Raw genomic sequence first — 26,905 nt, forward strand, 5'->3', positions numbered from 1 at the left:
CTGCAGCTAAAAATTCCGTGAGGTTAGGGGGTGGCAATTACGGCCCACTTTTGATTGTGCTTCTAGTTTCTACAATCAAAACCCCACCATTTGGATAAACTTTACAATATCCACTCATCAGATAGAAGGGGGTATATGGTAGGCCAAAAAGATTTTCTGGTAAAACTCTAAGCAGAAAATAAATTCAGGATACAAAACTTTCACAACGCAAAATTCAACGTGATCACTGAATAATTTATAGCAATTTCAAATTGTTTTACGAATACCAGTTCAGACCTCCTTTTCCTGACTGCCCCCTTGGTGGCCTTACTGCACCGGGCCTATTGTTAGGGTGCAATGGATTAACAATCGGCTGTCTGTACATCGGACCATTGCCATTCGGAGCAGGGCCGGGGAATCTACTAGCTTGATGAGGATGAGGCGGCCGATCACCATAAGAGTCTCTGTGAGGACCTGGACCTCGAATATCATTTGGCATTCTTGGAGGTGGAGGACCACCATTGGAGTTTCTGTAGTCTATATCACCACCCGGTGGGTATCGCCTATCTGCAGGTGGTTGTTGCTGCTGCTGTTGACCCCGGAAATCAAAGTCTCTGTAACTTGGCACCTCATCGTGTCGCTGGTCAACATTATAATCACGGTCGCCAGACCGGCTATACCCATTGTTGTAAGAATCCCGATCTCGGTCACGGTCCCGATCTCGCCTATCGTCATGATCTCGACCACCACCACCATCACCAAATCTTCGATCATAAAACCTGTCATCTCGATCTCGAAACCGGTCAAAGTCTCTATCTCGATCTCGGCTTCGATCATCATAATCATCTCGGTCTCGAAATCCGCGATTCGCTAAAGGATTACGTCTTGAGTTTGATTGCCAAGGAGGTGGGGCTTCGTTATTTAGGATGGGCTCATTCCGATCGTAAATGGGTAAGTCACCACCGTCATACGTGGGTACATTATGATCCTCGTATTCTTCTCGAAGCAAATCTGGCCTCTGATAAGAATTCCACATAATTTTAAACCTTGGATCGATCCGTTTGTCACCCCGACGAATTTTCTCGCCCACCCCAAAAGCGTCGATTGTGAATTGAGGAGGCATGTATCTCTTCCGACGCTCTTTGGGTATTCTGGCAGTTTCTTCAGGATTGAGAGCGGGGATTGTCGTATCTACTTCCTGGTACTCGACTTCTTCTGAAACAACATTATTCGATTACAACGAGAGCATTTAATGCTGCGAGAAAAAACACAAACAAACACTTATGACTATGTTGCACGGCAGACAGTCAATTGTTCTAAAAAACAGGGCATCCAAATGATCGACTGTCGATAATTTATGACGCTGTTGATAATTTTAAGTAGTTTTACGTATAGTAATTGCCAGTTTGTCTAGTACTTACGAGATAATTTGACCTAAGGTCTAAAACATTTGTGCCAATCATGGGAGCTATCTATTAACCTGCGTTTTCATTGTTGATATTATTGACAGCTCGCGGATCCGGTTCTTGGTTGGCCACTAACTCCTCAGTTTCCAGTTCCTCGTCTAGGTTGAGATTGTACTTGTCCCTCATCCTGTCTCCAGGGTTGTTTCTAGTCCAAAATTTGGTGGCAAAGTCATTGGAGGCAGATGCCACGATGTGTCCGAGGGGGTGCCATTTGATATCCCAAATGATACCATCGTGTGCATTCTCCACTCCTCCGACCTGTTTGTCCAAACTGATGTCCCAATACAGGATAGAACCATCTCCACCCCCACTGACTAGCATGTGTCCGTATAAAGGGTGCCAGTTAAGACCTGAAATGGTGAAAAATTGATTGTAATCAGAGCAAGCTGTAATGAGGTACTCCATTGGATCAATTTTCTTTTCCCTCGGAAACAATCCAGAATTGCAATCTTCTTACACACAGTCTCCTAAAGCCAACAATTCTGTTCACTGGTGGGAAGGGGAGAAAATTCAAATTCCAGATTAAACATAAATCAACTGAAGTCGCACGAATTGCTCTCAACCGACTGTTGGCACCGTTCAAATGATTTAATTAGAGCTAACTTTACAACACTGGAAGATGAAAACAATTTAGGCCCTTTTCATTTGACTTCTAGTAGTAAACTGCCGCAATTACAATAAGTTGCTACAAACTGAACGAGAGTTGAACACACTAAAACAAAGAAGCCACGGATCAAAAAGTGACTTGAAAGTTGACCAGACAAAAAAAACAGCAAGACAAATCCAGAATTACAATCCAGAATTTAATTGGTGACCTGACAGTAAACATTTTAACAGCAACATCAAACTAAGACACGCAACAACACCCATGACCCTATATGCGCAGAAATGAACAAATTTCTTTCTCCAAGATTTCGCATTTTAAAAATCACCAAAAAAGCACTATGAAAATATTGGGATCTTTTCCGTTTGCAACCCCCCCCCCCCCCCCCCCTTAGTACATAATGCATCCCCCTTCACTTACAGAGCACGTGCCATTACATAGTAAATAATAATGTAAAAATATTACAAGTGCGTCTGGGTGGTGCAAATAATATGCACCTACAAAGCTGGGGGACACAAACGGAAAAGATCCAAATATTAACTCTACCCATCCTTAGAAGACTACACAGTGAAACAACATTAAGGGAATCAATAACAGACAAATCGAATATGCAAAAACTAAAATTGGAAAAACACAGAATATCTTTGTAACTCAGTTGCGTAAAAGTAAGACAACCTCATAACTACATGTCAACATCCTTAAAACAGCATATCAAAAGTGATAAATTACGTTTTAGCAGTAGTTCTATTATCCCATTTTCAGCCATTAGAGAAAACGGCACAATAGAACTACAAAAGAAAGCAAGATTCACAAATTCATTTCAACGTTTCGAGAAAAAACATTATCTCAGTCCAGGAAAACGTACACCAAAAGTTGAAGGCAATTGTAAAAAAAAAACAAAATATACGTCCCTCTAGAAAGCCAAAAAGCATTTTTCGGATAAAGCGATAAGACGACAAAAACCTTCAAGACTAAAAAAAATTTTGAAAAGAATCATGACGACTTCTAACAACTCATTATGCGACTTATAAGATTCAATTAGTCATTTAAAGCACCCGATAAAATCATTCACTATTGAGAGTAAATGATACGACAACAAAATACAATTAATTTTCGCGAAACTCAAAAACTCGCTAATACTTTAATAACAAATAGTATAAAAGTCAAGAAAAGCAACAGCTACGAGCTACGGAATGAAATAATTATGTCCATTATCTTAAACCTATTAGCAAATGATCTGTTTTTAAAAATTATTAGTGATAAGACCGCAATAAGAACAACTATTACTAGCAAAACTCAAAAATTCACCGTGTTTTTTAAACCAAACAAGGTCATCAAAAGCAAGAGCTATGAACTGAAACGATTAATTCAATTAATTTAAGCATCATTAGCAACCGATGAGACCTTTCATTAACGATACTAAGAGATGAGACAACAGTGAACAAAAAAACTCGCAAAACTCAAAAAATCATAGAACGCACTTGACAAAGAGTCACATTGAGAAGCACAAATTTGACAAAAAGTACAAATACTCCCGATTTTAAATAATTTTAAGAAAAAAATACTGTCATTCATGAAAACCACTAGCAATGAACTCTACCCGTTAATTGAGTTCTTTTATGACTCACCAGCAACCAAAGAGACCGGTCACTATTGATACTAAGTGATAACACAACCGAAGTAACAATAAAAAACAGGCAAAAAAACAATTCAGTAATATTTTATGACAAATAGTGGCAAATTCATAAAAAGCATTAGTGGGGATTAAGTTAATCGTATGATCTAGTACCCTTTTAGGCTTAATCACAAAAAAACGAGACTAAGCACAGCTGTCGTAAAAATTAATGAATAGGCAAACACAAACTTCACCACCCCTAATCTGCCTAGAAATGTGCCGCCCACACAATTTAATTTGTTGAATTGTAGAAATGGCTCAGAAATTGCCTCCAATCCTTCTTTTTTTAAGAGAATTTAATTAACCAAATGTTTAAACATAACCGACTAACGTCGGGCGAATTGTTCTCAAACGACCGGCGAGCGGTTGGCTTCGTCAGTACCTAGCCAATGTTTAGTGAGGATAGATTTAGCTTGATTGAAGGGGCCTGAGATTAGGATAATAGACGATGACATCACGCCATATAACAGACGCATCAACAAAAGAATTAAGGAGAGAGAGAGAGAGAGAGAGAGAGAGAGAGAGAGAGAGAGATTAAACGTGAGCGAGAAGGAGAAGGAAACAAACTCCAGCTAACACACAGAGAGCGAAAGAGAGCTAGGAATTTTTTCCATGATGAGATTCGACTCTACAACTTTAAGTTTTCTAAACTTGTTAATAACTAAATCATATAGAAAAAAAACTTAAAGTGCAAAATTACAAAGAAAAGTTTCCACATTTCGCAGTAAAGAACATGTTCAAAAACATTTTCTGCCTCTGGATTTTTTCATGTAATCCATCTGCAAGACTTAAAAAGCTTCGTTGGCCAGTAATGATCGTTAAACTCAGAAAAGGACAAAAATATTCAAAAAATTTTAGAACAATTACAAATTTTAACAAAATCTTGCAAAAACTCGTGATAATAATATCATCAGAACACCATTCCATTGTCTCAAGATACCATCTAGTATGCATGTTTCCAGCCTTAAACAGTTTCACTGGCTCATAAGGATGCATACACTTGGAACATGATAATAAATTTTCAAAAAATTTTCAAATTAAAATTTATCAAAAAAAAATTTCTAAAACTCGAGTTATTAAAATAATGATTAACATTCCATTAACTCTAGAAACTAAGCAGCAGCTTAGTATCAAACCTTGAAGGAGGCTTTTTGGCTCTTGAGGCTGGAAAAACCTCAAAAAATGACAATTTCAAAAAAAAAGTGCCGAAAATTTTTCAAAAAAATGCTAAAACTCGTTAAATGTTAAAATGTTTAAAAACACTCCATTGCATCTAGAAACTATACAATAACTTGTTATCAAACTCTAGAGGAGGTTCCTTGGCTCTTGAAGCTAGATCAACCTATAAAATCACAAGAATTGTCAAAAAATTGAAAAGTTTTATAAAAACAAATCGATAAAAATGTGATATTAAAAAGTTGAAAACCATTCCATTGCCACTAAAAACTATGCAGCCACATATTATCAAAACCTTAAGCAGGCTTTCTGAACCCTGAGGCTGAAAAATCTTTAATGACAATAAATGTTTAAAAAAATAAAAAATGCTATTTTTTTCAAAAAAATTGTAAAATTCGTGATGAAAAAAAATTCCATTACGTCTAGAAACTATACAGTAACCTATCATCGAACCCTAGAGGAGGCTCCTTGGCTCTTGATGCTGGATAAACCTAAAATCCGACAAAAATTTTCGAAAACCTTGAAAAAATTTGCAAGTTTTTCCAAAAAATTGCAAAAATTTGCGAAGTTGAAATGTTGAAACCATTCTATTACCACTAGAAACTCTGCAGTAACCTATTATCAAACCACAGAGTGGATTCTTTGACATCTAGGATTGAGGTAACTCAAAATTTTGACAAAAGTTTTACAAAAATGACAAAAATTTTCAATAAACTTGAAAAAAATTGTGAAAATTTGTATAAATTTGCGTGTTTTTAGCGACCGGCTGTTCTTCAGTAACTGGCCATGGGGGGAGGTGCTGATGGGGGTGGCAACAGTCGGATAGGGGGGGGGGGCAACAGCGCGGTGGGGGGTGGGGGGCAATAGTGGGGGGTTCAACAGTTGGGGGGGGGGGTCTTCAACCTCTAAGAACCGCTCTTCACACCATAATTATAAGTCTCCAAAACAGTTTGAGCTCAAACAGAGCTGAAAACTGAAAGGCTCTAAGAGCACTTAATGCCGCTGGGCGCTACCTGTTTATCCCGTTTTTGAGGACGAAAAGTCAAAAGCGTCAGACGAAAAATCGGTCAAGCGAAAAATCGCATAAAAAAAAGACCGACAGGACTAATATAATTGCTACAAACTTCGTTTGAGAGCAATTAAAAATACTAAACTCTGCAAACTAATCACTCTGAACAAGGCCTAAGATAAAACACAATAAAACCCAAAAGGCCTCAATATAACCCTTCAACAACAAGCTTATTTGTTACGAGATATCAAAAAATTGTGGAAAGCTCGTCCACTGACACTGGAGCTACATCACAATATCCATTCACACTTACACAAAACTTCACGCTTGTGGCCTCTCAACGTGTTCATTTCCTGCTTCATGTTTCTAATGTCAAACAGTTTGATCACATGGTCTCTCGACCCACTCGCTAGCCAGTTTCCATCAGGGGAGAAACGACAACACGTGACTGCAGCTTTGTGGGGAAAAAGTGTGTTCAAACTGCGTCCACTTTTTGGATCCCACATCTTCATTGGCTGTTGCGCATCTTTGCTTCCGGAGACCAACAGGCACTTGGTTGGGTGCCAGTGGATAGTTTTACAGTCAGCTCCGTGCCCTAAACAATTCTATACTTAACCCTAATTTGATTCGCTGAAACAACTCTGATATACTTGTTCTATGACTTGACCTTTTAACGCTCTTTGGAAAAACCGAGATTACAACCAAAATTTTATTTCAACAAGAACTTAATATAGCAGTGTTGAGGTTAAATCGAAGCTTAATAATCAGATCAGATAGACATTCATAAATGAAATGGAAAAGAAGGTTTTCAAAGACTTTAATTTTTCAATAAACTAGTCTAACAGGGTAATAATCTCGGACACTCCAAAAAATTTATTCATTTCTCGTATAAATTAAATCATATAATAGCTAGTTCGGCTTTGATTCTATCTGACAAAAAATTGAATATATGAAAACGCGATCAGCTCACTAAAACACTTCTGTCCAAATCAATCAACATATACAAGTGAGAAACATTCAGACGGAAAAGGTTTCTCGATAACATGAAATCTTTATATAATTTGAAATTCGCTTCGATTAAGCTTTTGGCACGCGCTCCGGATTGCAACTATGCTACAGCAGGGACCCATTACTATCTAACATGCTGATTCAAACAAAGGGATTTTAGGTTTCGGTTTTATTCTTTATTAGCGGGGGTGGGCAATAATTTCACTATACTGATTAGAACCGAAAATGAAAAAATTTCGGTGTAGAATTTTATCGTTCCAGGGCAGTTCGAATAATTTCTATTCTATTAACGTATCAGAGAGGGCAATACCAATGTTTCATTACTCCTCTAAATTGTGATATGTACAAAAGCAAAAAAAAACTGACCAAGATATAATTTTGTTTTCCCCAGAAAGTGTTATCAAAACGCTCAAAAATTACAAAATTTTGTCAACATGACCGCAGAACCTAGCATAAACATAGGGAGTCTAGACTCACTTAGCGAAAGTGTGTCATGAAAAGTGTGTGCTTACATTCTCAATTTAGATGTCATAATTGAGTGCACAAATCATTTCATTGAGTGAGGTAAATCAGTATACTTAAACAAAGCTTCACACGAGTGACCGAAAATCAGAATGCAGTAAAAAAAATGACGTCACGCAAGCCAAAAGTCCAGAAAAAAAGTAGCTGTTGTACTATTTGGCACGCAATCAAACGGTCGAAACAAAATCTAGCAAGTTTCAGAAGCAATGATGAGACAAAAAATATCTGCGCCTGCTTTGCGGCTTTTGAAGACAAAAAACGTTTAAACTATCGATGAAAAAATCGTTAGTTATAAAACCGAAAAAGGTTCTAACCAATTTCTTAGAAAAAAAACGAGGTCTTAAGAAACCAAAAAAAGAAGGTTGCCATCAAGAATATGGATTTCTGTACCACTGAGTTTTAACTCCCCCTGAATTTTCATTCATATTTTTGAAAACTTCATTGCAAGTTCTTAGTTCCTTGTTCATAATGTTTGCCTTGACCAAACGTCTCTGAAAATGACAACATCATCAAAATTAGCGGGAAAAATCTAGTTCGAATCATTTTTCCGCGAAGCGCGCTTGCCACAGCAGCTATTTCAAATTAACCGCAGTTCTTAAAGTCAAGCTTATTTTTTAATTATCGTTTTTCCAAGTTTTTTAAACATACCCCGCAGATTGCCGGATAATAACTTCCGTTGATTCCTATAGATTAAGCAATTCTCTCACAAGAACAAAAAAAGCAAGACTAAAAAATCAGATCCTTTTTTTATTTAAAGACATGGATTGAAAAAGCAATAGCTATGAATTAAAAAGATTTCAAACAAAAAGAAAAGATTCTTTAGAAATAAATGAAAACGGTCAATAATGAGACAAAGATATAACACCAATTTCTGACTCCACTTTAAAGGTAGTTTGAAAAAAATCACGCCTTAAACCTAATCTAATTTTCGCTCTCTTTATTACTTCAGCGTGACTAAAATCACCACCCTAATTTGACTTCTCACTGACGTGAAGAAGCCGAAAAAATCTTAAAGAGATCTTTAAAAGAGACAGCACACCAATAAAATCCAAATCCTTTGGATTGCAAACAAATTTAGGAGCGCTATATTAGCCGGGAGACGCTGAAGCGGTTATCAAAAAAATAAAACGAACAAACCTAAAGCTAGGACGACAAATTTATTTTGATAGGGCCATCGACTACTGGAATAGTAGCAATCTGACGGTGGTAAAAGTCTTACAACAAGGCCCGAAATTTCTCTATTCCTAGGTAAACCGTTATTTGGCCAATTTATCACAAATATCTCAAAACTCTAAGTTCGGTTGACAAATTTTTTTCATTAAAATAAATTTAAAAAACAAACCGCCGGTAGATTGCCGTAATAGCTCCGAAAGAACAGACTTGCCTGCCGTGTAAGAGATAGAAACAGATAGAGATCTAAATTGAAAATTGACGCCGCTCAAAAAGCTAGGTAAAAAACATTCAGCGATAAATTAAAGAAACTTGTTAAAATTCAATCCATAGAAGCCTTTTATTAGGAACCTTTACTGCATATATGAGTTCCGAGTTCCTTTGACCTTAAACTGATTCCAATTAAACCCGAAGTTTTAAAAAGCAGAAGTTAATTTATTGAGTGAGGTAGGTAAGTCACGTATGATTAAAAGCTTATCACGCAAATGATCATAAAACCTTTACTAAAGAAGGAAAGAGTGTGTGTGTTGGAGAAATGACGTCACGCGCAAAAACGCCGTTAGTGAGAGGAAGAAGTCGTTCAGAAAATTTGACCTTTTCAACTTTGCTGTATGCACAAAAGCAAAACGAAAAAGACCTTCAGACGATGAAACAAAAAAATAGCAGGACAAGTCCTGACGTACAATTCAAAGGATTTTCATTGACTAAACAAAAAACTAGACCTAGAACGGACTATGAAGGAAATAAGAAAACCATTTCTAAAAAATCCGATAAAAAATTTAAAAAAAAAACAGAAAATCAACATGTCAAAATGCAACATGTGAACAAAAATCCACTAGCGAGAAAGCGAACTTTTGTTCAAACACCGTTTTCTCACTCTACTTTAAAATTAGTGCAAAAAATTTTAAAGTAGAGCCGCAAAACCACTCGCTTTTTCGCTCCACTTCCTGTTTCGGCGTGACCAAAACCACTACTCTAATTTGACTTCAAAAATCATGAAAAAGTGTGAACAGATTTTTGAAAAATACAACGCTCCAATACAATTCAAATTCTTTGAATTGTAAAAAAAACAAGACCACTGCTATATAGCTCCGCTCAGTTTACAGCTTTGCAGCTATAAAAAGATAAATTTCACCGTATTGATATTATAGAATTGGAATCTATATCAGCGGTTTTTCGTTTAAAATAGCAAAAAAGCAGTTTTTGATAGTTCTGATGCGAAATTCAGTTTGTGAATTTTTGAACCGTTCCCGCGAGCTCAGAAATTACATATAAAATTTTTATTGCATTTTTCGCTAAAAGTTTTGAAAATAGACTAGCTATTACTTCGGATAAACCTTTTAACAGCCCGTTTTGGTTTCACCCAGCTGTATATTTTTATCAATGCAAATTTCCCATCCGCATAGCGATACCGTTAAATGTGTACATATTTTATCCATGATCCGCACGAAGCATCTAGAGTAACATAACTAACAGAATCAAAGCAAAACTTTTTAACAAACAAGTCCAACTGGGAAGACATCACGAGTTGTCGATAAAGGTTACCTCTCAAGACCCGCTCCTCGGCTCCACTGAAAAAGTCCCAAATTCTCACTGTGGCATCGTCACTGCAGCTCGCAAATTTGTTGTCAGTCGGAGCAAAACTAGATCAAAACAATCAAACCAAAAATTCATGTTAACTGAGTACCTTAGAGCTGAAGCATAGAAGAGCACCATAGTGAAATGAACTTCATCGATAAATTTGAGACCATTCCCCTCTTCTTAATCCTATTCGCTCATTTATCCAAATGTGAAAACAACTTTGTTTTAAACATTTAATTCTACAAACTATCTGAATCAGTCTAATTTTCTATATTTGAAGGTTAAGTACCCACCAGATATCTCTGATGACTTCGCGATGAGCCTGGAACATCTTCACGTTGTTCATATTCGTTTGCCAGTATTTGATGAACCCATTATGGTCCCCAGACAGCAACCAGAGACCGGTGTTGCTCCAGGTCATAGCTCGAATTGGAGCATCATGAGCCTGTAAACGCCATTTTCACAACTAAATTTAACAAAAAATTTTGACCTACATTATAAAAGTACCCAACAATAAACTAACTATCACTATTTTTTTTTCAAAACTCACAGACTGAGCCTAATAGTGATATTCAATGATGCACTCGTTTGAAAATGCTTGCCTAGTTTGATTATAAATACTCAGCCCACAAGAATACATTTTTAAGCGACCGGCTGGCTTCGTCAGTAGCTAGCTAAGGATTAGTGAGGCTAGCTTTAGCTTAATTGAAAGGGCGTGAGGTGAGGGCAGCGGGTGTAGGGGGCTGAACGATGTGCAGGGGTGCGGATTGTGGTGGGATACTTGAAGACTGAGTTGAAAGGCTTTGAGAGAACTTAATGCCCTCGGGCTCTGCCTGTCTGTCTCATTTGAGGAAGAAAAGTCAAATAGGTCAAACGAAAAATCAGTCAAGCTAGAAATCGCATTAAAAAAGAACACAGGACTAATATAAGAGCTACAAACTTTGTTTGAGAGCATTTCAAATATTTCAGATACCTCACGAAAACTTTCCCAGAAATTAAAATAAATGTAGATCTTCTATACTCGAAAACTTAAATTAAACGTTTCTATTACGAAAGGGAATTCGAACTATTATGTTTGTCATTTTTGGCCACCTGTTGTTAATTTCAATTATCTAATCGAACAAAGTTTTGAATCAGCTTATTCTAGTAGGGAAGTTCCTCCAATTAATTCATTGAGCTCACCAACTGCTTCAACTCTGAAGCCGAAAGATACGTTTTCAAACAACAAATTTAATGAACGGGTAAATGAAAATTTACTCAATCCCCAAATACCCTATGTACCAAATACAAACGCAAGATTCCTATATTATTTCTCTTTAATCTCTGTGTTCAATAGTTCCATTACAAATTAGCAGCTTGTATTATTGCACGCAACTTTTCTCACCGTACATAAGAAGTTATTTTAATCATGTTCGATTAGGAGCTTCATATATAACATGAGCAGCTGAAGCATGGCTGTGACAATTACAAATTCTATCATAAATAAAAATTTTCTCGATTCGGTTATAATTATACTAAATAGTCTATCTGATAAATTTAACGTGCCGGTAAAAAAAATAGGCACCTTTTGGGCATATTGACATATAATTTTTTTGAAAAGGGGTATTTTCATGAAACCTTAAGGTAATAGATGCAAGATATGAAAGAATAACCGGCAGATTGCCGGAAAATAGCCACCATTGATTCCCATAACCAAGATTGGGATTGAAAGAAGAGAAAAAACTAATAAAATAGATTTTTGTACAAACAATTTTAAAGTGCGCACTATTTTCAAGTCATTTTGGAGCTGAATGTACTCGTTTCGTAGTGGGACAACACAGGAGCCAGTAGCAATACTAAAAAGCATTCGAGATAGTAACTAAGAACAAAGTTCGAGTAACGGGCATCTAAAATTAGGATTTATGAGTTTATCCCGTCTATCTCTGATTTTATTTTTTCATACTGACTCTGCTCATTTTGAATTGCTTTGAGGAGCAACTGCTGTCTAAAAATACTTTTGGCAAAGGAGAGAGTGAAAATAGCCAATAGAAGTCAAAAAAAGATTTCACGCAAAATGTTGAACAAGCTGTGAACTAAGGTAGAACAAAAAAAAATAGGAGCTCTATAATAGCCGGCTGTGAGAAGCTGAGGTTGCTATTGAACAACTAAAGAACCCACTAGCTTGAGACAAACGCCTCTCAAACAACAAGCTGTGTTTCGGTCTCGATGGCAACCTGCTTCAGTGGGTGAAGAGCTATAATTTCAGAAGTGGCCTTTAAATAGCGTTATTAAGAGAAAATGGGCGACAGCCGATTTTTTTCAAAAAAAATGGATCTTGTACGTTTTGCCCCCCGTGCGTTATTCACCTCCAGTTACAAAGTACGTTCCATTACATAGTAAATAATTATACAGGAATATGGCAGAAGCGTCTCCGGGGGGGGGGGGCAAATAATATGCACCCACCAATCTGGGGGGGGGGGGGGGGGGACAAAACGAAAATATCCAACAAGTGTTCTATTTCGGTCCACAATTTTATTAGATTCAGTACTTGATGCACACGCTGAAATCAGCGTCTAAATTGGAGGACAATAAGCTTAAAACAAACACCATCTAGCAGTATACCAATTTTAACCATAAAGTTGCACTGCCAAGGCTTTCTTGGTTTATCCCGTTTTTCTTTATTTTGCTTTTTGACCTCGAACATATTCGAGCACATGTCTTGAATGAATTCTATATTACATGCAGTTGAAACAGTAAGTGAGGTAAATCAGAAGTCAAACATGAAAAGCGTGACTTGTGTTAAACGACAAAAAGGTAAAACTAATTTAAAACAGGAGAGCGCTTAAATAATAGCCTTTGAGAGGCCAATGCCGGCTATTAAAAATGATACCAATTCACCCTATCTGTTCTAAATTTTGAATGAGAGCAATTTAGATCAGCCAAAATAAGACCTAAAACCTGTGACACGAAAAATTGCACAAATTATTTTAGAGCATATAATGAGTTTCGGTTAAAATAGGTCATATAAGACGAAAGACGAACAGGAATCAATGTTGAAACTTGGAGCGAATTAAAATATCATGCATAAATCGGACTAGGTTTTGAAAAAGCTCATGAATCAAATGAAAACTAAAGATATAATGAAGCAAAATTCTAAATGCAGGCCCTAGTCAAAATTGCTTACAAATTAACTATAGAAAAAAAAAAAACATTGCTTGCCAATCATTGCGGAAATGTAAACATAACCGACTAACGTCGGGCGAATTGCTCTCAAACGACCGGCGAGCGGTTGGCTTGGTCAGTAGCTAGCCACGGGGGGGGGGGGGGAGGGGGTGCACCGGGGGCAGCACTGGGTGGGGGGGCAAAAGCGCGGTGGTGGGGGGGGGGGGGGGTGGAGCCAATAGTGGGGGTGGGGGGTCAACAAAGGGGGGGGGGTGTCAACCTCTAAGAACCGCCCCTCACACCATAAGTATAAGTATAAGTCTCCAAGACAGTTTGAGCAGAAACAGACCTGAAAGGCTCTAAGAGCACATAATGCCCGCTGGGCGCTACCTGTTTATCCCGTTTTTGAGGACGAAAAGTCAAAAGCGTCAGACAAAAAATTGGTCAAGCGAAAAATCGCATAAAAAAAAGACCGACAGGACTAATATAATTGCTACAAACTTCGTTTGAGAGCAATTAATAAATACTGATTGGCTGATTTGTCAACAGAGTACTCAATAAAATTTTTATCGATTCATCAAGGATCATAGATTCATATAAAAAAAGGTACCACGGGACGCTGATGCATGGCTAAGTCCCGCAAATCATGGCCAAATGCGGTATATTTCAGCCTCCAGCATTAGGCTATGTCGAATGTAGATTAATTGAACACATTAAGATCGAGTATTTTCTATTCGACCAATCAGATTTATTGGAAATTTTACATCTTAGTACGTCTATTGTTTGAGACGTCGCCCTAAACTGATTAGAAGCAACCACGGACACATGTAGATCAAAGAACATGTTCAACATGAAGGTTCTAGTTATCAAGTGAAAAATAGTATGATTCTGATGATCTTGGAGTTTTAAAAGTTATTCAGTATTCGGAGTCATTTAACAGCATTTCAAAAGAAGCATGGTGTAAGCTTGAACATTTTAACTTCTGGCATTCTATAACATAGCTGGCAAATTGCCAGAAAATAGCCGCAATAGCTTCATAGATCTGCAGTCTCAAAAAGAAGGTAAAAAAGACAGACCAAAAAAACTTATTCTTTTCATTAAGGCGATTAAAAGTCTGTATATCTTACTGCAGTTTCTATTAGCTGCTCTCAAATAACCTTCAATAAGAGTGGCAAGCACTTATTTGACCTTATCTCTTGGAATTAAAGCAAAGAAAAGTCAGTTTCAAATTGAGGAAGTCATTTTTGAGAGTGAAGGTTAAGTCACGTGTGACCAAAAATTTAATCACGCGAATGAACAAAAGAACTAGCTCCACTAAGAGTGAAAAATGACGTCACACACGCAATTCAGTTGAAATTGCATGAACGAATGAACAAAAAAACAGATTTGAAGTGGTTGTGACGTCATATGGTCGTAACAAAAATCTTGACGACGAAATAAATAAAAAACATAGCAGGACGTACAATTCAAAGAATTTTCATTGACTAAACAGAAAAACTAGACCTAGAATGGACTATGGGTGAATTGAGAAAACCACTTTTAAAAAAAATCAGATCAAAAAATAAGAAAAAAAAAACAAAATGCCGCATGTGAAGAAAAAAACCACTAGGGAGAAATGAAAATTTAATTCATACAAAAAACTAGGCCTAGAATGAGCTGTGAATGGATTGCGAATAACCATTTAGAAAAAAATCCGATCCAAAAAATCGAAAAAACAGTAAAAATCAGAGTGAAATTGCCGCATGTGAACAAAAAACCACTAGCGAGAAAGCGAATTTTTGTTCATACACAGTTTTCTCTCTACTTTAAAATTAGAGCGAAAAAAATTCACGCCGCAAAACCACTCGCTTTTTCGCTCCATTTCCTGTTTCGGCGTGACCAAAATCACTACTCCAATTTGACTTGAAAAATAATGAAAATGTGTGAACAGATCTTAAAAAAAAGACAGCGCCCCAATACAATTCAAATTCTTTGAATTGTAAAAACCAAGAGAAGGCCAATAATAGCCTCAGCTATCGCTTCGCGGCTATTAATAAAAAACTTTGGCGTCTGGTAAAAATTTAGCACTGCTGGCATTCGGCATTTTGAAATTTGAGTGAGTGTTCTAATCTGGAACTGCGTGACATTCTAGAATCTGACACTGCGTAAATCTGACAATTTATATAAAAAAGAAACAAATTTCCTATTTAGTAAAGTATTCTTGGGTAATATAGAACATTTGTAGTTTTTTGAATATCCATTATTTTTCATTTCTCCAGTTACAAATTCTGCGCGGGGCATCAAAATACACAGGAAACTGCGATTCTATACCTGAAGAATTGTCTCGAAATTGAACTGGAGTCCATTCCACAGAGTGAACTCCCCACTTGATGACCCTGTTAGTAATCGTCTACCATTCGGGGTCCACTGAAATCAATCAAATAATTTCCTCAAACATTAGATGTCAGGGCTTATATGGTATAGTAGTAGTGGATTCGACCTTTTCCTACTTGTTCAAAAACACTTTTTTTCAGCAAGAAATAAGGTTTTTAGAAAATGTAGATTATGTATTAGTAAGCATGTAAAACTCTAGAATACAAATTATTTTCATTTTTAAGGGAGGTATCAGAAATTATTTGATGGTAGGTTATGGTTTGTGCATGATTCCTTAAAAGAATAGCAATTGCATGCTTTATATTTGATTTTCTTTTTACATGTATGTTGAACCTTATAGTCTTCATTTTCAAAAAATTTCAGTTGAAGACTTTTTACAAGTACCGTAATGCTGAAAACAGGGCACTTCATTTTGTTCATAGCGGTCCGGACAAATTTGGTTGCAACTGCATTCGCAGCATTTTCTGGGTAATCCATTGTAGGTGTCATTAAAGGAATATAACCAGGATCTGCTTGCATCAATGGACGGTCTCTGTAATCTCTCTGCCAGATTCTGTTCTGAAATGAAAAGCAAAACTTGATAACTTGAGGTGACATTTTTTCAAACTAGGAATTTGAAATCGAGCTGAATAAAAAAAACTCAAATGAGAGTCGGAAGCGTAATTCCTATTGGTGGAAAAATCCGCGCAAAGATACGACAGCTGTCAGAAATGTCCAATTAAGTCACTGTAATGTTGCCTCATTACCTTTGTTTTGTGGCTCACAGTCCAAACAGCAGCACAGGCACGACCATACATGCACCCTTGTTGAGCTTGCTGTTAGACGTTGATAATTTTTTCTTTTAGGCTAAATGTCTTGTTAGGGCACGTGGTAATTCTTGGTTACATTTTAATTTGAGACCTTGAAAGTTCTTTCGACCCTGAAAATTTCCCGGCCTCCTTGAACTCGTTCAAATTTAAAATCTGTGGACTTTCTTTGTTATTATCTTGCGAGTACACTTAAGGGTACAAAGAAGATGATTTTATTAAAAATGGACAAATTAGTTTTTGTGAAAATTGTCAGAAATGTTATCAATTTCACAGAAAGCTGATTCTGTATATATTGTCGAAGGTGTGATCAAACCAATTGAGAATCTTCGGGTTTTTCTCAATGTTAAATCAATTAATCTGCGCCGCGATCTTCTGGTTCTTCTCGATGTTGCGGTATGAGGCGACTGACTGGTCGGATGTAAACTCAACTTTGTTTTCACCTGAACAACACGAACAATGTCATTACCGTCGAATGTCTGTGTTATATGATCAAGAAGCCAACACATTGGGGGAGTGTTGTCTTTTGATTATCACAATAAAATCCACTGCTTGTACGTTTTCTGTCCTCAATTTGTTCCGCTGCTGCAATGAAGATAAGTATTCGACACTTCATTTCTTCCAGAACTGACGAATCATTTTGTCTATGTTTCTCCAATGTCATGACAAGGCGCTGTTCTTTGGTGAGGATGGATCGGGTATAACTGTCAAAAGTCTTCCTATGATGAAATGTCCAGGGGTTAGAACTAGGGGATCATTGATGTCCGTTGATGGCGCTGTTAGAGGGCGAGAATTGGGGATAGCCTCAATTTGGGTCAGAAGAGTTGTGAAAGCACTGGTCGATAACTTAGTCGATCAAACTGTTCTGTAAAGATGACGCTTCATAGATTTAACGGCTACTTCCCATAGTTCTCCAAAATGTGGCGTCCTGGGTAGTATTGTAAACCAATCAATGATTTTGGCTCGCAAAATTGTTGATGAGATCTTTGAACTCTTCATCTCGAAGAAGTCGTCTGAATTCGAGTTCTCCTTGGGCTCTCATGGACATTGCCGAATTGTCACTGTAATATGCTTGGGAGTACCGCGTCTTCGTGTGAATCTCTTGAGGGTATCGAGGCAGTCTTCTTTGGTTAGATTTTCAGCTGGCTATGTATTGCCTTTGTGGTGAAACAAATGAAGATAGCTGCGTATGATTTCTGTAGCTTCTGTGAAGAATCTTTGGAATAAAACGGTCCACAATAGTCTATCCCAGTGAACTAGAAGGCAACAGATTCAACTATTCGTTCTAATGGCATATCTCTCATTAATGGCTGGCGTATTCGGGTGTCAAATCGTATGCGGGACTTGCAGCTGTGGATAACTTTCTTAACAGTGGCAATTCCTCCAGGAATCCAAACGGTTTGTCGCAGGGCAAAAAGGGTTATCTGGCGTCCACAGTGAAGGTTTCTCAAATGACTTCCTCGGACGAGTAACTCGACTAGCGGAGATGTTTTTGGAATTATTATGGGGAACTTTTTGTCCACGCTATATGGGGAATTTGCAAGACGACCACCAACGCTATGACGTCTTTATCAAAGAATGGTGAGAGGCGAGTAGATGACTGTTTATCTTGATGCGCTTGCTGGATAATTCAACTGGTAGGTCTGAGGTTGTCTTCTGGTGTTGTTGATCCTTTTATATACCTGAATTCCGGCAGAAACACTTGTTGCATGATGCTGTAAAGGGCTATTCTCACTGAGCGGAGATTTGATGTGGAAAGTTCATGACAGACATCAGGTTGTCTTTTTGTTGCAATGAGTTGCTTCTTCTTCTTAATGCTGATGGAAGGCTTGTTGGCGGCGATGAAAGACTTGCTGGTAAATCCGTCTGTAGCTGATAGATTCTTGCTGTGATTTGTGTTCCGTTAAATCAGATTCTTTTTGTTGCTTTTCATTTAGACGTTGTTCATTGAAGAGCGGATGCTGTTTATTTGAGTTATAAAAGCTGTTAAAATTTATGATAATCTAATGGTGTTGAAAGAAAATTGTTGGCAGAAAGCTTTTGGTTTTCGACAAACCCAAATCTTCGCATGGGTTTTTGCAACTGGTTGGTTAAGAACAATTTTTCTTTGAAATTGTTTAAGAATGGTCTCGGGGTTTCATCATGTGTTGCAGATGCTGATGATCTTTGTTGTTGTCAAAAGACTTTAGTTGCAGCTGCACTGTTTCGTGCAGCTCTTTGTCGGAAAAAGCTTTTGGTTTTTGATAAGTATATGAATACTGTTCTCAAATATTTAACGATAGGTTTTTGTCCCAGGTCAACTTGTCCATCCAAAGAACTTACACGAAAGATTTCAACTGAATTGTTGGTGACAACCATCCGAGTGGGTCAAACAACTTCGTGACTTACGATATTTTCCTCTTTGTTGTGAAACCCTTTGTCCAGGCAAACTGTGAAGGTGAAATGATTTTGAACAGGGCTCCACTTTACTCAAAGGGTTTTGACTGTGTAGTAGTCGTTGCTGATTATTACTTCGTCTGAAGTTTCGCGAAAGCTGGAAGGCAATCGCTCAACAGCTGACAAAACACTTCATGTCCATTTTCGTATATCAAAACAGGCTGTTTTCAGTGCTGCGAAGATTTCGTCCTGCAATTGAGTGGCGTGTTCTACATCTGAGGCTCCTGTTAGCAAATTGTCCACATACATGCCGTTATTGATTGCAAGGCGGAGGTTGCTGTTGGTGCAACTGTCAGCTACGGCTTTGAGGGGTCTATTTGAGTTGCACGAAGATGACGCTAGTCCATAGGTCACTCTTGTCATTCTGTAAGTTTCACTTCTGTGTCATTTAGATTTTTCCAAAAAACCCGGTGAAAATCCTTGTCTTCATCGTCAAGTTGAACTTCGGTACATCTTGGCAATGTCGGCAGATAGTGCTACTTGATGAAACCAAAAACGAATCAGAATTCCAAACAGATCCTTTTGAAAGTGAGGTCCAACCATCAGATGGTCGTTTAAAGAAGGTCCACTGGCTGATTTCGCTGAGGCGTCGAATACGACTTTAAATTTTATTGTGCTGCTGGCGTCTGGGATGACACAATGATGTGGCAAGTATATGACGTTTATTTCCGGGAACTTCTTCCATGAGTCCAAGTTGAATGAACTCGTGAATGAACTGCCTATAGCTGTTGTATATATCTGGTTTTTTCTCTAGTCGGAAGATGAGGCTTATGTATAGCTTTTTGAATCCACGCGGAAACAAACTTGTTGTGGAAGTTACAATACTTGTGACTTTGTTGAGGCACGTGGTAATTTTTGGTTACATTTTCATAGAGACATTGAAAGTTCTTTCGACCTTAAACACCGCGAAAATGGGATGAAGATGTAGCTTACAAACTTTGATGGGAGCAAAAATAGCCGACCCATAAGGCGATCCAACCCGCAACCTCAAAAATAACAGTCTGCAATTTTAAACCTTAAGCTAGATCGTCTTTGAAACCTACACACTAAAAACTGCCTTTATTTGCCTACCTGTATAAAAAAGACAAAATTGGTTGAAACTTTGTTCGACGGCAATTAAAAAGCCTGATTTGATGTCACGTCACAGATCGCAGAAAAACTGACAAAAAACATTCAAGACAAGTCCTCCACCACAATTTAAAAAAATAAAGGCAACAGAAAGACCTAGTCAAAAGTCAAAAAACGAAAAGGACAGGATTTGGAAAACCAGTTAAAAAACTCGATAGGAAAATAGTAAAAAGAAGTCAAATTGTGAATTAAAACCGTGCGCAAAAATCACTATTGGGAAAGCAAAGTTTTGTTCGAAAACCGTTTACTCACACTACTTAAATATTAGCAAAAAAGAGTTTCACGTCACAAAATTTGTTTTTTGTTGCACTTCCTTCTTCGGCGTAATCAAAAACAGCACTCCACTCAGAAACGTCAGAAGTTTTCTTTAAAAAAATCTAAATGACAGCGCTTTAATACAATTCAAAATCTGAATTGGAAAAAATTCCAACAGAAGGCCAGTGAAAGCTCCGCTCAGCTATAACGTCTATTGATAACAATACGGACTATGGTTGGACAAGTTGCTCTCAAAGGACTGTTTGAATGTTTCCGCCGAACGAGGTAGTAGAAAAGAACTGTAACTTAAAAGAACAAATCAAGGAGCGGGCATCTAAAATTGGGCTTTATGGGTATATCCCGTTTCTATTTTTGATTTCGTTTTGCGTGACTCCTTTCACTTTAGATTACTTTAATGAGCAACTGCTGCTTAAAAGCACTTTGAGCAGAATGAGCGAAGAATGGAACTAGCCCAAAGAATTTATAAATTTTCCCTCAAAATGTCGAAAAAGCTGCAAAATGAGGTAAAGAGAAACATATTTTTATACGACGAAGTAAAACATAGACTCAAGAATAGTCTTGAAGTTGAACTTAACTTACACCCTAGCCAACAACTAACTAAAATAGAAATAAAATGGAAACAAAGAAAAAAGGGATCACATTTTTCGCAATTTTTTCACGAGCTGACACTTTCGGTAGCAGAATGTCTAATATACTCAATTTCTGTTCAACAAAACTTAAAATACATAACATACAAGACAGATTGTAGAAAAATAGCAGTCATTGATTCCAATAAACCCGATCGAGATTGAGAGGAAAAAATGAAGAAACCGATTTTTGCTGATGATGATTTATGTTGATGTTCTTTCGTAGTTATTTACGATCCTGTTTCTTAATATAGAGGGGATATAGAGACTAGTATCATTACCAACCAGCAGTAGAGACAGTAGGGTTATAAAAACAAATTTCAAGTAGCAGGCATCTAAAAGTGGGTTTCATGGGTTTATCCCCTTTCCATTTTTCAATTTTTTTTTCTGATACAGACTCTGTTGAATCCAGATTCACTTTCTGGGCACCGACTGCTTAAAATTATTAAACAGAACGAGAAGAAAAAATAGCCTCGAGGAGTCAAAAAAGATTCACACAAAATTTTGAACAAGCTGGGAACTAAGGTACGAAAATTTTCATTGGATGAAGTAATAAAAATTCGGGCCAGTATGATATTGGGCTCAGAAGATGAGGGAGGACATAACAAAAATATATTAAACGATGCATCTCAGAAAAGGAGAAAAATCGAGGAAAAAAACAAAAAATCTACGAAACCTGCTAAATTCTTTTAAAAATTCTGTAAACAGAGAAGATTCTCAACACACTTTAAGAACCATCCTGTTTCATTCTTATTCGAGAAACCACAGGACAAACGCACTGGAAAACACCTGAATTGAATACGAAAACACTCGGAAAAAACAGTACTTGGTCATAAAAATAAACAAAATTTAGGCAAAAAATGTCAAAATTTACACTGTTTTCATCAGCTAAATCATTTTTCAATTGATAATAACAAAAATAACAGGGTATGAAAACCTACGGCAAAATTGATGTATACTAAAAAATATTACGCCAGACAATAAAAACTTGGAAAAGTCTACAAAAACAGCTACAAAACAGCGAAATCACAAAAAAACCGACTAACGTCGGGCGAATTGCTATCAAACGATTGGAGAGCGGTTAGCTTCGTCAGTAGCCAGCCACGGTTTACTGATCGTTAAACTCAGAACAGGACAAAAATCATCAAAAATTTGAAAAAATGATTGCAAATTTTAACAAAATTTTTCTAAAAACCGTGATAGCATTATCTTCAGAACCATTTCATTGTCTCATGAGACTATCAAGTATCACTATTTAAGCCCTAAATAGTTTCATTAGCTCATAAAGATCCATAAACTTGGAACATGATAATAATTTCGCAAAACAATGAAAAATATTCAAAAAACTGAAAAAAAAAAACTTGAAAAGAATTGCAAGCTTTATAAAAAAGATTGCTAAAATTTGTGATATTAAATAGTTGAAAACTATTCCATGGCCAACAAAATTATTAACTTATTATCAAACTTTTAAAGTTTTCTGGTCCTTGGGTCTTAACTTGAATAATGACAAACGTCAAAAAACTGAAAAAATTGCAATTTTTGAATTTAAAAAATGCTTAATTTCGTGATGTTAAAATGTTGAAAACCATTCCATTACCTATAACAACTATGGAGTACCTATTATCAAACACTAGAGGAGGTTTCTTGACACCTAGGGCCTCAAGAACTCAAAAAAATTCAACAAGCTTAAAAAAATTGTGAAGATTAGTATAAATTTGTGTGTATTTGTTTAGATTACTAGAACATATAGCTCTTAAAATGGTCATAAAATGTACTTATGTCTTGCAGAAGACAATTATCAACTTTCACCAGCCTCAATTGTAGATTGGTCGAACAAAAAATTTTAACAATGTGGGCTCAAAAACTCCTAAAAATGACCTTTTAACATTAAATTACGGCCATCCCAGCAGCTTCACCACACTTGAAGGACTACTAAACGCTGCCAAGTGCCTCTAATGAAACTTAATGGCCACTGGGCGCTACCTGTTTATCCTGTTTTTAAGGACGAAAAGTCAAATCGGTCAGACGAAAAATCGGTCAAGCGAAAAAATCGCATAAAAAAGACCAGCCGGACTAATATAACTGCTACAAACTTCGTTTGAGAGCAATTAACAATGATTGCATATAAAACTCTAATATAAGATTGAGATGCTCAAAAGAGCTCCTAAACAAGCAATTACACTGTTAATATGGTTTAGAAAATCCAGTTTAACAGAAAAAGTAAAGTAAAACGTGATCAAAAAATTTCGCTCGCTTTGCAAGTTTTTTCACGCCTAGTTTTCTCACTCTCTCAAAACGCAGTATGAACTGAAAAATACTCTCACCTTTCTGCTATTCAATTCGTTCAGCCGTTTGACGTTAACACTTAGTTCTCACGTGCGGCATTGATTTTTACATTCGATTTCAAATACACACAAAAAATTATCGATAAAGAAGACGCTCAACCAATACTCTCTTCGATTCGTTAAAATAGGAGCGAAATAATAGCTTGCTGAGGAGCTAAAGGTTGCTTTTAATTGAAACTAAAGCTAAACATAGACCGGCTAATTCCGGCTATAACAAAAACCGGCTATAATATAAACCGGCTATAACAAAAATAACAGGGTATGAAAACCTACGGCAAAATTGATGTATACTAAAAAATATTACGCCAGACAATAAAAACTTGGAAAAGTCTACAAAAACAGCTACAAAACAGCGAAATCACGAAAAACCGACTAACGTCGGGCGAATTGCTATCAAATGATTGGAGAGCGGTGAGCTTCGTCAGTAGCCAGCCACGGTTTACTGATCGTTAAACTCAGAACAGGACAAAAATCATCAAAAATTTGAAATGATTGCAAATTTTAACAAAATTTTTCTAAAAACCGTGATAGCATTATCTTCAGAACCATTTCATTGTCTCATGAGACTATCAAGTATCACTATTTAAGCCCTAAATCGTTTCATTAGCTCATAAAGATCCATAAACTTGGAACATGATAATAATTTCGCAAAATAATCAAAAATATTCAAAAAACTGAAAAAAAAAACTTGAAAAGAATTGCAAGCTTTATAAAAAAATTGCTAAAATTTGTGATATTAAATAGTTGAAAACTATTCCATGGCCAACAAAATTATTAACTTACTATCAAACTTTTAAGGTTTTCTGGTCCTTGGGTCTTAACTTGAATAATGACAAACGTCAAAAAACTGAAAAAATTGCAATTTTTGAATTTAAAAAATGCTTAATTTCGTGATGTTAAAATGTTGAAAACCATTCCATTACCTATAACAACTATGGAGTACCTATTATCAAACACTAGAGGAGGTTTCTTGACACCTAGGGCCTCAAGAACTCAAAAAAATTCAACAAGCTTAAAAAAATTGTGAAGATTAGTATAAATTTGTGTGTATTTGTTTAGATTACTAGAACATATAGCTCTTAAAATGGTCATAAAATGTACTTATGTCTTGCAGAAGACAATTATCAACTTTCACCAGCCTCAATTGTAGATTGGTCGAACAAAAAATTTTAACAATGTGGGCTCAAAAACTCCTAAAAATGACCTTTTAACATTAAATTACGGCCATCCCAGCAGCTTCACCACACTTGAAGGACTACTAAACGCTGCCAAGTGCCTCTAATGAAACTTAATGGCCACTGGGCGCTACCTGTTTATCCTGTTTTTAAGGACGAAAAGTCAAATCGGTCAGACGAAAAATCGGTCAAGCGAAAAAATCGCATAAAAAAGACCAGCCGGACTAATATAACTGCTACAAACTTCGTTTGAGAGCAATTAACAATGATTGCATATAAAACTCTAATATAAGATTGAGATGCTCAAAAGAGCTCCTAAACAAGCAATTACACTGTTAATATGGTTTAGAAAATCCAGTTTAACAGAAAAAGTAAAGTAAAACGTGATCAAAAAATTTCGCTCGCTTTGCAAGTTTTTTCACGCCTAGTTTTCTCACTCTCTCAAAACGCAGTATGAACTGAAAAATACTCTCACCTTTCTGCTATTCAATTCGTTCAGCCGTTTGACGTTAACACTTAGTTCTCACGTGCGGCATTGATTTTTACATTCGATTTGAAATACACTCAAAAAAATTATCGATAAAGAAGACGCTCAACCAATACTCTCTTCGATTCGTTAAAATAGGAGCGAAATAATAGCTTGCTGAGGAGCTAAAGGGTGCTTTTAATTGAAACTAAAGCTAAACATAAACCGGCTAATTCCGGATAAATTGCTCTGACTGACAGGCGGCTGAATTTAATTCGGGCTGTAGCCTTGATAAAATTCTTCATGGGTGCGAAAAATGAGCCGAAGGGTAGAATTCGAACCCCGACCTCATGAGTCCGATTCCATCATTATTCACCTCGACGAGGTATTAACCACTCGGCTATCAAGGCTTTGTTTTTGACTCTATCAATCGGTTTTGTTTGAACAACAAACTTTATTTCGGAGTGAGAGCAATGAAAATCACTCAAAAATCAAGAGGACGTGCGCGAAAAATTCATTTCAGAAATTAAAGATTATTCTAGAAAAAGCGCAAAAAGGTCAGGCAAAAAATTTACATAAAACGAGACACGTTTACAATAATTGCTTCTCATTCGAGCGCAATTAAATATGGGAAGGACTTTGAACAAAAAACACAATCAACGCCCTCCGTCAAATTATCCGCAGATAACGGAAAAAGTAGCGAGGTCATACAGAACAGGAGTAAAAAAAAAGAAAATTCTCAAGGATGTCAACCTTTTAAAATAGTTGAGCCTTGGTGATGCATCCATTTGAATGCATCAGTTTGCAATACAGACACCACTGACAGCAAAATGCTGATAAAACTGCTCATCGCTGATTGCGCCAGAGGTCTGCAGAAACACCTAGACCTTGTAGTTGACGCAAGAATCTCCCAATGTAAATAATTGTAATAGAAACGCAAACAAAAAAGCATTCGTAGCTTGAGGGTTAAAGCTGAAAACCCAATAACAACAATAGAATGGGTAACCAGGTTATGAGGAGAAAATCGGAGAGATAATGCCGAGTTGAAAATCGGAACTTCTGCTATCCCTGCTTTTTCACTAACAGAAAGCAGATTTAAGTGTCACATTGCCCTTTGTGTCGTAGAGCTCTGAGTCAGTTAACTTATGCGGGCAACCGGATAATTCAAAGTAGAAAACCAGGCAAAAACTGAAAAGGACGGCGAATATGGTGAGTTGTAATGTGTTGATTAATGTCCGCCGATGATGCCCGGAACACTTTCAACAGGCTTCGCAACCGAAGAATGAATGACTCTGTATATTTATGCCTTGTAAGCAATTTTGACAGTGTTACTTTTTAGGCTTCCACATCACAGAAAATGTGGGGGGGTCACACATAAAATAGGCGGTCAACAAAAAATTACAAAAAAGACCACCAAGACTTAAAAAAAATTGCTACGAGAGCAAGTAAAATCAATTAGGTCTACCGACAAATCAGTCACTGTTACGATGAAAAAATCAAGTGAAGCCACAATTTATGATAGATGGAATCGCATACCTCAATCATGTTGATCATAGAAGCATTGTAGTCGACTGATTTTCTGGTGAATGGCTTCTTTGCAGCTAAGAGCTCTTCTGGCGTCAAGCCAGTATTGGTGAAGATGGGTCCTGGAGGCACTCTGTTACGCAGCACAGACTGCTGCAGCAGAGCAAGTTTGGCAGCATTGTTGAAGCCACCGGAGTTGGGAACATTTGGAGGTGCAAAATGATGCTGCACATCAGTACTCATGAAATCTGAAGCAGTCTGATAAAATTTTTCAGAACTCTTCTCACTGAAAACGGGGTCTTTGCCATCATAGCCCCCTTCCCACAGATAACGTATAGTCACCTCCCTCAATCATGGTAAACAAAATAATTGGGAATGTAATTTCGTGGGGCACTATAATGGGAGGGACTCAGAAGCAT

The 26,905-nt window shown here is 37.0% G+C and overlaps 2 protein-coding genes across 3 annotated transcripts in view; one reads left to right on the forward strand and one right to left on the reverse strand.

The window, feature by feature from the left end:
• The window catches only part of LOC142345871 (uncharacterized), a 372,085-nt gene that overhangs the window by 188,088 nt on the left and 157,092 nt on the right, over nt 1-26,905 (forward strand). The window lies entirely within an intron of this gene.
• Nucleotides 167-26,905, reverse strand: part of LOC142335503 (uncharacterized) — a 163,104-nt gene continuing 136,365 nt past the window's right edge. The window contains exons 2-9 of one of the 2 annotated variants that reach the window (XM_075384044.1): nt 26,499-26,733; nt 16,089-16,262; nt 15,642-15,737; nt 10,484-10,635; nt 10,155-10,252; nt 6,223-6,504; nt 1,460-1,795; nt 167-1,191 (exon numbers count right to left, since the gene is read on the reverse strand). In XM_075384044.1, the coding sequence (XP_075240159.1) occupies nt 257-1,191; nt 1,460-1,795; nt 6,223-6,504; nt 10,155-10,252; nt 10,484-10,635; nt 15,642-15,737; nt 16,089-16,262; nt 26,499-26,729 (2,304 nt within the window). In that variant the 5' untranslated portion in view covers nt 26,730-26,733 and the 3' untranslated portion in view covers nt 167-256. Of the gene's footprint in view, nt 1,195-1,459; nt 1,796-6,222; nt 6,505-10,154; nt 10,253-10,483; nt 10,636-15,641; nt 15,738-16,088; nt 16,263-26,498; nt 26,734-26,905 lie in introns of both variants that reach the window. The other variant, XM_075384035.1, reaches the window with a different exon arrangement.

This window comes from Convolutriloba macropyga, chromosome 1 (assembly GCF_964194025.1).
Source record: "Convolutriloba macropyga chromosome 1, txConMacr16.3, whole genome shotgun sequence".
Taxonomy (NCBI): Eukaryota; Metazoa; Xenacoelomorpha; order Acoela; family Convolutidae; genus Convolutriloba; species Convolutriloba macropyga.